Source organism: Sycon ciliatum, chromosome 7, assembly GCF_964019385.1.
Source record: "Sycon ciliatum chromosome 7, ocSycCili1.1, whole genome shotgun sequence".
Classification (NCBI taxonomy): domain Eukaryota; kingdom Metazoa; phylum Porifera; class Calcarea; order Leucosolenida; family Sycettidae; genus Sycon; species Sycon ciliatum.
Window position 1 is genome coordinate 17,227,119 of NC_088649.1, and position 11,829 is coordinate 17,238,947.

Here is an 11,829-nt window from a genome sequence, read left to right on the forward strand (position 1 = left end):
CCACATACCAAACATGCAAGAAACTTACCAGAGAAAGTACCGAATTCTGCCAATTTTTCTGCCGGCAGAATCCGCTGGACCCTAATAATTGTGATTTATAATTATAGTTTTATTTATTTATACTTTGTCCACATCTCATGGGCCCAGTGTTTGCAGGTCCAGCCTCTAGAGTGCACACGCTCTGGGCGTACTTGACTCATGCCCTGGCCCTGGGTTTGGATTTCAGTGATAAGCAGTAGTAGTAGTAGTAGTAGTAGTACTAGTAGTAGTAGTAGTAGTAGTAGTAGTAGTAGTAGTAGTAGTAGTAGTAGTAGTAGTAGTAGTAGTAGTAGTAGTAGTAGTAGTAGTAGTAGTATTTATTATTTGACTAGGGGAGTCCCAACAGGCATGGCCTTGTTACAGGGAACCCTAGGTGAATCTTTGTGAGGTGAGCAAAAGTACCAGCAGATTGTGCCTGACGACAGTTTGGAGGAAGAGTGTTCCACCGACCTGCCGCCAGAAAAGAAACTGAGCGCAGTCCATACCCAATATGTACAGTAGGTAATACTAAGGCAGCTGTATCCTGGCCACGAGTACGAGCATTTGTGTGCGGGCCAACTGAACGCAGGAGAAACAGTGACTGAAGGAGGGGGCTAGTAATTGATGACAAGCAGCGATAGACCAAAACGTATAGTTTCAAATTAACTCGTTGCTCAAACGAATACAGATGACACCGTTGTAAAACTAATGCAGTTGGGGTCATTCTATCTAAACCAAATGCCTTCTTCATCGCAATATGGCTGACCGTTACAAGCCTGTTATATAGGGTAGTTTTCAAACAGTGCACATACGCATTACTTGCATATTCTAGAGTAGACTGTATAATTGACAAGAAGAAAGTTCTCCGAGCTGTAGCTGATAAATTGCGACGGCCATGAGCAAAACAGGCTAGTTTAGCGAAGACCACTGAACACACCTTTTCTACTTATTATTATTATTATTTTTTTTCTTATTTTGTTAGGGATTTCCCAACAGGCAATGTTGCCTTTTTACTGGGAACCCTAAATGAGACTTTGTGTGAGCGCGAAACAAAGCAGGCGACTCGGCCAGGCGACAAGATGGAGGCAGCGCATTCCATCTGTCGGCACCAAGATACGCAATGGAATGGAAACCATACCGGGAGTGGCAGGCAGGCAAGACAAGAGCAGCTGTAGCTTGGCCCCGGGTTGTGGCAGCAGAATGTGGGCCAGTGCAGCGGGGAGTGAATAGGAGGCTGAGAAGTGGGCTAGATAAACCATGCAGACAGCGAAAGACAAAGACGCATCGCTTGAAATTTAAGCGTTGCTCTAGTGTGTAGATCTTGGTGTAAGCGTACATTGTCTCAGTGGGAGTTCTGCACTTGTGGGCGGAACGTTAGATGCTCATCGATTAGTATACCGAGGTATACACAAGCACAACTCTAGTACAGTTTGCGGGAATGAAAAGGGAAAAATATATATATTCTTTTATTCCACGATGGCGTGACGCCAATAAGGATGATTAATAAGTGCGATAGAACTGGTACTAGCCAGAAACAGCTAGATGGAAATTAACCGGGAGGCAAGAAGCAATGGATCATGAAAAACAAGCGGGGCAATAATGTTAGCAGGGGTGATCGAGATAGTTAAGTACACGTTCGAGATATCAGAAACCAGGGGGATGCGCGGAGCAGGAGCAGGTACTGCTCAAAAGAAGACTGGATGCATTGTTTCGGAAAGAATTTCTACGAGGTTGGGTTGTGATGTCGATAGGGAGTGAGTTGTAGAGGGTGAGGGCACTGTTGATGGGGGAGTCTCGGTGCCTGTTCGTGTGTGCGTGTCCGATGGACTTGTCTGTCGAAGGGTGTATGGTTGGTGTTGACGTTGTGGTGCAAGATGTGGTTGTTGCAGGTGTGGTGGGGAGGTTTGGTGGTGGATGTCCCATGCTAGTAGGGCTTGTTTAACAAGGAGTCGTGAGCTAAGGGTGGGGAGCTTTGCGTGATGGAGGAGGGAGCTGTGGTGAACTGGTGCAAAGAGGGGAATCCGAAGGCAGATGCGTATAGCACGGCGTTGAATTCTCTCCAGTGTGTCCCGCTGTTGCTGTGTGGTGTTCGAGAGGGCAAGGCTGCCATATTCGAGAACGGGTCGGATGTAGGTTGTGTATATTAACAATAGGCTGGAAGCGTTCATTGTGCCACGTGTCTTGTGGAGTTGGTGTAGTAGTGTTTTGGCTTTGTTGGTGGTTTCTATGATGTGTTGGGCCCATCGCATATCGTCTTGGAGTGTAACACCAAGGTGCCTATGTTGGTGGACCTGCTGCAGCCGAGTCAAGTGGAGCGTGATGTGGATGGTGTGTTGGGGTTGGAAGGAAAGGACGACGGTTTTCGTGGTGTTGACGAGGAGATGCCAATCCTTCAACCATCGTCCTGCTGCGTCCACGGCACGTTGGAGGAATGCAGCTGACAAATCCCTCGTGTAATGCGTCGCGATGAGTGCCGTGTCATCGCCGAACTGGCTGCATTTAGTGTGAGAGTTTGTACATGCTGGGGGGAGGTCGATCGTGTACACCAGGAAAAGAAGAGGCCCCAGGACAGAGCCCTGGGGTACTCCAGCTGGAATGGATTTCCATGATGACAAAGCGGAGCCAACCTTGACGCGTTGTCGGCGGCGAGTCAGGTAGCTTGTGAGCCAGGTAAGGGCAATGCCACGGAGGTGCTCGAGTTTGGCCAGGAGGCCAGCATGCCAGACTCGGTCAAAAGCCTTTGATAAGTCAAAGAAGCATGCTGACACTGCCTGACCGGAATCTCGGCTGGCGGAAATCTCATGCACTAGGCGGGAGAGCTGTAGTTCAGTACTATCCTTAGATCGAAATCCAGATTGGTCGGCCGGTAGGTGGGGCTCAATGTGGGTGTAGAGGCGTTGGTGAACAATCCTCTCCTGAACCTTGCTGACAACGCTTAGGAGCGAGATTGGTCTATAATTGGTGACCTCTGCACGAGAGGCTTTCTTGTGTAGAGGACTGATAGTGGCGTCGCGCCAGTCCTGTGGCTGCTCGCCTCGCGAGAAAGACTCGTTGAAAAGTGTTGCGAGGGAGCACGATATTTCGTCTGCAGTGATCTTGAGCAATTTCGTCGGGATGCCATCGTACCCAGCCGACTTCCGGAAATCAAGAGCGGAAAGGAGTTTTCTGACCTCCTCCTGAGTGGTGATGATTTCCTTCAGTTCGCTTCCGACGATGCGCGACACGCCAATCTCTGGCACGGCTTCAGTTGGTCCGGAGACGGACTTCTGGCTTTCCGAAATGAAAAAATTGTTAAACGCTTCCGCCTTTTCTCCATCTGATCTAGCCACTGTTTCGTTCGCTGAAATAGGTGGAAGCTCCTTTTTCGGGGACGACCGCAGTGATTTCATTAACTTGTACAGGTTTCGCTGTGAGACACCAGTTACGTCGCCTTGCGCGGTAGTGGATACGAAGGCGGATTTAGCTTCTCTCAGTAGTGTTGTGGTCCTATTGCGTTGAGTAACGAATGTGAGCCAGTTCTCGGCGCTGCGAGTTCTGAGATACTGACGGTAGAGCTGATGCTTGAGTTTAATGCTGCAAAGAAGCTGTTGAGTCATCCATGGTCGCCGACCTGGGCATGTCTGGTGTGTACGTCGTGGTGCGAAGTTAGTACAGTACAAGTGTGCTGTGTTGATAAGCGAGTCATGCCAATGCGACCAGAGGTCTGTCATTGATAACTGCGGGATTTCCTCAGCTGGTGGCAAAAGCTGCATTGAGCTCAGGGCTTCTTTCAGTGCGACGACGCGATCAGGGTCCCAGTTCCAGCGCCAAGCTTCGACGTTTTGCTGGGGTGTTGGTGCTTGTGGTGGGCATGCAAGGGACACATGTCCTCCGACGAGTACATGATCTGACGCTCCAACAGGGGGATACGATGTGACAGATAGGTCTTCTTCTGGTACGTTGGAGATGACAACGTCGAGGCAGGACTTCAAGTTGCCTCTGGAAATACAGGTCGGAAAAGACACGTGCTGGTTTAATCCTGCAGTGTCTAGTAGGTAGCTCAGCAGGTCGCCAGCTCTATCAGTGATATCAGTGGGAAGCCATGAGGTGTGCTTTGCGTTCATATCTCCTACCAATAGAAACGGAGAGTTCATGTTGCAGAGACCTAGACAGGGCTCCAGTTGTTGGCAGAATGTGTACGGATCTGTGTTTGGAGGACGGTAGGAGCATCCGACTGTAAGTGATACATTCGGTAGGTCAAGTTCGAGCCAGAGTGATTCGAAGTTGCTCATCGTGATGTTTGTTTTGTGTTTGTGTGGGATGGATGAGTGAACATCCTCCTCGTAAGCCGAGGCGCCGACCTTGCCCATGGTTGTGTCCTGAACTTGTATCTGCTGTGCGTCAACGAAACAAGGCCCACCGACTTCTTTCACGCTCTCCAAACGATGTCCGCCTGCGAGAGCAACACCGCACTCTCCGCGCAGCCGCGCGCAAGCTAGATCGGAGGCTAAGGGATCAGTATTTTCAAGCTCGCCTACAGTCGGCCGGAAAGGATGGACGGAAGCTCTGGAATACGATAAACGTGGTGACTGGACGAGCGAAAAGTTCAAGCCCACCACAAGTACCTGTTGGAATCCTCTCCCGAACTTTTGGCGAAGTTGTACATGACCCTGGACGACCAGACGCGCTGTGCGCCAACGCACCAGCCGAACGTGAAGCACCAGCATTCACGGAATTTGCGCCTGTTTCGACGGAGGACATTACGGCCCTTCTCCAGTCCGTTGACGCGTCAAAAGCAACTGGACATGATGACTTGCCGGGTATTGTCCTTAGAAACTCGGCATCAATACTGGCTCCCTCGCTCAGCATCATTTTCAATACTTCGTTATGTCAGGGGTGTGTTCCCCGTCAGTTTAAAATTGCTAATGTGTCGCCGCTATTCAAAGGTGGCGGCCTTGACCCTTGTCAGCCTACTGCGTATCGACCTATTTCTCTACTACCAGTCGTTTCTCGCCTCCTCGAGAAGATCGTCAAAGCTCAGCTTACATCCTTTCTGACCGATCACAGTATTCTCCCTGACTCGCAGTTCGCGTACAGGAAGAACCACAGTACGGAGGACGCTCTTGTGCTAGCTGTCAATCGCTGGCTGAAAGCGAAGTATGAGCGCAAACTCACAGGTGTGATATTCGTGGATATGTCGAAGGCTTTCGACTGTGTCAAACACACCATCTTGGCACAGGAGCTATCCGACATTGGGGTCGGCGGTACTGTCCAGATATGGTTCACTAGTTACCTGAGTGAGCGGCTTCAACGCGTAGTCGTGGGCGGAAATTGCTCGGAACACGTCGCATGCAGTCGAGGGGTGCCGCAAGGATCCGTCCTCGGCCCCCTCCTGTTCACACTATACATCCGTAACCTTCGATGCTGCTTGCCCCAGCAGGTCACAAACCAGGAATTTGCAGACGACATTGCAATTGAAGCCTCGGGCAGTTGCGAACAAGTGTGCTCTTCTCTAAGCACAGCCATCACTGGCCTGTCGCAGTGGTTGGAGGACCGCGGGCTAATGCTGAACCAAAAGAAAACGCAAGCTCTGTTGATTACCCCAAGAGGCCCAGCCCCTGACACAGATAACATTCGAATTCGCTGTGGGAATGCAGCCCTTGCAGTTGTGGAACAAGCGCGGTACCTGGGCGTAATGGTAGATGGGCAGCTCTCCTGGGAGCCTCACGTCAATCACACAATCCAGCAGGTGCGGAAGTCAGTAGGTGCGCTGTGGCGGAGCCGCCGAAGCCTCACCCTGGCGTCAAAGATCCTGTTTTACAGGTCGATGATCCAGGGTAGGTTGTCGTACGCTTCCAACGCCTTTTATCCGTCACTTCAAATTGGCAACATGGAGCCCCTCACACGTCTAACGAAGTGCGCTATCCGCGGCTTCTTCGGTCTGCCACCGTGGTCGCGCACGAGCCCGATCTTTGAACAGCTCCGCCTCACCACCCTGGAGGACATGTTTAACATTAAGCTCCTCATCTTTGTCCGTCGTTGTCTGTTCTCCCGAGCTAGCTCCCTCTTCACCAGCTTCTTCGTGAGAGTTACTGGTGACCGCACTCGGGGAGCAGCACATCACCTCGTTCGAGTACCATTTTGGCCCGGTCCTGCGGGTCGAGCGACCATGCAGTTCATCGGCGCAGTCGTGTGGAACCAGCTCCCGCCTGATCTCCGTTCCGAGCCCAGCCACCTTCAGTTCTGTGCCCTGCTAAAAGCGCATCATGGCTCCGTTTAAATGCTTTTCGGCTAGTGTGTTTCTGTGGTATAGCGGACTGAAGAATAGTAAACGTGTTTTGCAATATATGTATGAAGCTATTTTGTATATAGTATGTTCCCATTCCGTTTTTGCTTTGGTGTAGCCCTGAGGTTGATTGCTTATTTATTTCTACCCTTCCTCTCTCCATACTTCTGTCCCCCCCCCTCTCTCTCATTCCTTCTGTCGTCCACATGTATCAAAGGAGGCGAAATCGCCTGTTTGTGGTGCGACGTTAAATAAACTTCTACAACAACAACAACATACACGGCGACTCCTCCGCCTCTACAGTGCTGCCGACCATGCCTATAAAGGGAGTAGTCGGGGAGTTCGTATAGAGAGTCTGGCTCTAGGGGGTTTGCCCAAGTTTCACATATGGCGATGAGACTGGGTCTCTTTTCTATGGCTACCTGCGCAATCTCGTCCATTTTGTTGAACAAGCTGCGAGCGTTGAAGCTCAGGAAATTGAACTTGCTTGTCCCGCAGAAAGAGCGCTCGTATGAAACATGATCTGATTGCGTAGCATTGTGGGGGAGAAAAGATTGTGCGTGAGGATTAAGCATGAGTATTGAAAGAAATGAAAGGACTAGCAAAGTAGTATAGTGACTTACTACTGGCATTGCGAGTTGATTCCTGTTGGCTTGTTCTTTTTCTTCGATTCGATGGAGAGGCCGCTAGCACCGTGATGCACTTCCTGGGGGCTGCTTTCTCTTCTTGCGATTCCGTGATCTCATGCCATTATCCTCAGGTCTGTCGGGGGTGACACTCGGGCGCAAACGCTTGGAGTTGCCCAAGTTGACTTCGCCTTCGCATGAATCGAAATTGCAGTCTTGAGCCGGTGGTCGGTGTTGATGGTGGACATTTGTGGTCTGGTTTGATGCTACTGCTTGGCCCAGCGGTTCATGATCTGAGTTGTTTGGCGTAGCACCAAAGTCTTCTGGCTCGGAGGAGCTTGACTGATGGTCATCGTCTGATTCGCTATCAGATTCCTTGCCTTGTTGGTTACCTTGTCGGTTGGCAACTATGTCTGAGAGAAGTACCTCCGCTCGCTCAGATTCGGTGGAGAGAAGGCTGGTGTTGTTTTTGGTTTTATGTTCGGAGGATGAGTCTACAGCTCTGTTGTTGGACGAAGTCTTGGTGGTTGATTTGCTTATTTGAGTATTTTCCGGGCAGTCCTTGGCGATGTGCCCTGGCTTGTTGCATAGCCTGCATGTGGGTGTTTGATCAGCATGGTACACGCGGAAATTGCTCTTCCCGTCCCGTGATTTCACGTACGATGGTACGGTCTTGTTTGTGCCAAGTTTGAAGGTGGCAAACCTCACTCCTGTCGCAATGAAAACGCCATCCCGGATTTTGAGTCTGCCATGTCGTATGGCACCCTGCACCGTACCGTACTGGGAAAGTGCAGCTTCTACGGCTCCATCACTCACCCACACAGGAATGTCGTGAATATGGAGCTGGACGTTGGGGGTACCCGCCAAACATTCCGGGGAAATATGCCGTTCATTGAGCACGAAGCCGTTCTTGGACACCAAAATGGCTAATGAGGATTCCGTAAAGGTTATTCTGCACTGCCCGGAGGAGCTCACCTGTACAGACAGGATCGCCTCAGCCTCGATTCCATGCTTTTCCAGGCACTGCACGTAGGTGGCCACCTCGATATCTTTGACTGCGGGAAATACCACTGTCCGGGCCATCAGTTCTCTGGCGCTCAGTCTTCTCCTCGGATCCTGTACTCGTTCTGAGGGTGAAGACATCCTGTCAGGTACATGTATCAGGCACATGTACATGTACACAGGCACAGGTGTCGTACACGGTGAATGCACGCTCAGTACGCAATCACATTCAGATTACATGTCATGTACCAATTTTTAAATGATTTACTTCACTGTATCATGAATTTGTATCAAGTTCAAAAATAATACATGACACGTAATAATTTTAACTATTGCAAGTTGTAGTTCGAAAGCACCCTTGAAAGTCAAGTGCATGTACATTACGTAGGTATCGATTCTAGTGAAAAGCAGTGGCAGGGTCACTCTGCGTCAGAACCCTCCCTGGGCCTGCTGCGAACAGTAGCGGAACACTGGGCTCTGCTCTGGACCTTGGCTCTGGAGGAGGACGGCTGCAGTCATACATGTACATGTAAGATCCACCGAGCCAAACTTCACTATCAATAATATCATTCATTATGGCACGCAGTCGTCAGCCGTAGGAGGGGAACGTGAGCGCAAAGACAAGCACGAGCTGAAAGTCTCAGCGGTGAAGGACGGGGGGGGGGACCTTCTTGTCCAATGGTCTTGCCAGTATCGTCATCGCCATGCATGTATATCCGCCAACGTCTTTCACAGCTGAGACTTTCAGCTCCTGCTTGTCTTGGTTGCGCTCACCTTCCCCTCCGTGTTATACATGTACTTCGATGTACATGTACATATAACTTAGAACCTTCCAAGTTGGAAGGCTGTTGGAGTGCGCATCCAAGACGTGCTAGAGCTGTTAGCCAGTTAGGTTGTAGAACGTCAGTACCGTCGGTCAGTGTCGTGCAATGTTATCGCATGAGCTGATTGTTTAGTAACTGGTGGTGTTAGTGGACGTTATAGCGTAACTTGCGCATTGAAGTTTCTTGGGTTCTTTTTCTCTACCTGTTTCGGCGTTGAAAACTTCCTGCGCTAGTGACTGTGTTAACCAAACTATGAAATAACGTGTGCAATACCTACAGTCTGACAGTGACAACAGTTCACCGTAGACATGGTAGGAGGTGGCACCTGGACTAGAAATTTCCTTTAAAATTATCAATAAAATCGTTTCTCGCAGAATGTAACAGAAAACCATGGCAGTGTCGATAACTTTGGTTCTTTGCTTACCAAATTGCAGGATAGGTGTCCAGCGATTTTGGACAACCGTGGAATTGACTCCTCGTCTGTCCAAAGCCGCGGTTAGGTAACTGCATCAAGTTGCTCTTACAATTTTCATACATGGCAGCGGGCTGCGACATGGCGGGCTGCGACATGGCGGGCTGCGACATGGCGGGCTGCGACATGGCAGAGGGCTGCGACATGGCAGCGGGCTGCGACATGGCAGAGGACTTAACACCCAGACGTTCTTTTGACGCACTATAACTTGATAATAATGCGCAAGCTGCAACCCTATAAGAAAAGGGTTTTTTTTCCTCTGCGTAGAGCAATAATGAATGATATTGGAGGTTCGTTCTTTCTTGCTTTGACTTTGTAAGCCGTGGATTGGTCAAATTGAATTTTCCTTCTTCTAGAGTTGTTGCAGAAATGGAAGACACGGAGGAGTCGACGTCTGACTGTAGTATAGATTCTAGTAAACTACCGCCTATGCCACCATTGATGAAGTCAAAGAGGAATATGGTCGTCCGAAGTCCTAGACAGTATGGCCCATCGTCTGTTCTGCCATCGACTGAGATAAACACTGCCGAAGAAAACGTGGAGGAGGCGTCACGTAGGAGACCCGCTTCATTGGAAGACGGGGAATTCAAGCGTCTTATGCCCCCCGAGTATACCAGACGCCTTATTCTTGCCTCTCCTCCACCATTGATCAAATTGATGAAGAACACAGAAATTTCAGCCAGTACTTCTGACATTCCACCAGGCTTCAAAACGACATTTCTAAACGCCCGCAAAAGGGACAGGAATGCAGCAACGTCTGGTACAACGCCTGGAATGGAAGTCGCGGAGAACTCCTCGTCAACCTTCAGCGGATACGAGAAGCGAGTATCGCCTGGGAAGCCGGTGCTCAAGGTTGGAAAGAAGGTCTTTTCGGCAGGCACAACGTCGGATGTTGAAGATTCTGCTGATAGGAAAAACGAAACATCTGAGCAACTCCATGCTTATGCCATACCCGTTGACCGTAGTCATCCTATCGGGCTGGATTCTGTCTCTTCTAAGGTTGTGGTTCAAATTCTGGATCAGGACCAGTGTTCTAAGGGTGAGTCATCACACGCGTGTCCGTTGTGCCTAAAAGAGTTCAAGACAGCTTCTCACCTCCGTGAGCACGAACGTATTCATACTGGAGAGCGACCATTCAAGTGTACTGTATGCAGCAAGACGTTCACTCAATCAAGCACCTTGTGTGTTCATAAACGTACTCATACCGGAGAGAGGCCGCACACATGTGGGACATGTGGCAAGTCGTTCAAGTCGTATTGCCATTTACGCCAGCATGAACGTGTCCATTCTGGAGAAAGACCTTTTAAATGCAAGACATGTGAAAGGTCATTCACACGGCTATCGTATCTACGTGACCATGAACATACACATACAGGAGAATGTCCGTATATGTGCGGAGAGTGCGCAAAAGGTTTCTGGCATTCTTCAAGCCTTCGCAGACACGAGCGTAATCATCACATGCATGAAAATTAATTTAACGACCCTCAAAATCTTTAGTAACTGTTTCACTATGCGCGCAATGCATTTCTTCTCTTCGTGTGTGTGTGTGTGTGTGTGTGTGTGTGTGCGTGCGTGTGTGTGTGCGTGTGTGTGTGTGCGTGTGTGTGTTTGTGTGTGTGCGTGTATTCGTAGCACTCCATGATGCACCACCTTGGTCGTATTCAAGCACGCGATAGACCATGATAGTCCAGGATTGCATTCTGACGTGCATTATGCAGTTCTGCATGTATATTTTGTGTTCTGGTCCATAGTCTCGTCTTACTGTACAACGCACTAGTGCTGCAAGTAATTAAAGCAGTTGTGAATAATCCTGGCATTTCGTTTGGTCTGAAAATGGATTACTTTGATCTGATCGTAGATATTGTGCGAAGGGATTGTTGATTATAAACTTGTATCATTCGGTGGTACTATACCGGCATGCAGTCTCCCATCTCTTATGCAACATCAGAAATTAATCCTGCATGTTGTTTAGAACCTTTTGTGATGGCAGTGTACACTACTCACACTTGAGAGGAATCAAAAGCGTTTCTGCTGTTGCTGCTGCTGATTCCTCTCAAGTGTGTGTGCTAGGCTCTGCGCCTTGGTGTATTGAGCAATGTCGCGATCAACCACAACTCCCTCCGAGTTAGCATTGTACACTATGTGCGGTTCATCGACCGTCCGTAGAGGGCTCAATTTGCCGAAGGCAAGGAGCGTTATACAGTAGATTGTTTTGTTGTGTTTGTGTGTACAGTAAAACCTGGTTTAAGCGGCCACCCCACGGTGCAAGCAAAAGCGGTCGTTAACGCCAGGTGGTCTTTAGAACCAGGTCCAACAGTTTCAGTGTAGACATGTCCGTGCATGGAAGAAACGGTTGTTAAGAGCAGGTGGTCGCTAAAACCAGAGGGCGCTTTCACCAGGTCTTACAATTGTCCAATCGTATAAATGTTTGTTGTGAAACTTGCTAATTGCTTGTTCTTGGATGGTGAGTGACTTGGGCAGTCGTAAGCGTGCTGGGTATTAGTAAGAAATGAACAACAGAAACAACATTGGGACATTGTAAGGTACTTGTAAGACGAAATAAAAATTATCGCACTCGCTGACTGAATAATAACTATATGGTCTGGTTACGTTGGCGGACAG

At 49.3% G+C, this 11,829-nt stretch overlaps 1 protein-coding gene across 1 annotated transcript; it reads left to right on the top strand.

Moving 5' to 3' along the window:
• The first annotated feature begins 9,434 nt into the window (after nucleotides 1-9,434).
• Nucleotides 9,435-11,123, top strand: LOC135821116 (zinc finger protein 3-like). Its single transcript, XM_065334181.1, has one exon. It carries the CDS (start codon nucleotides 9,577-9,579, stop codon nucleotides 10,678-10,680), a length of 1,104 nt encoding a protein of 367 aa, XP_065190253.1. The 5' UTR covers nucleotides 9,435-9,576; the 3' UTR covers nucleotides 10,681-11,123.
• The last annotated feature ends 706 nt before the right edge of the window (nucleotides 11,124-11,829 follow it).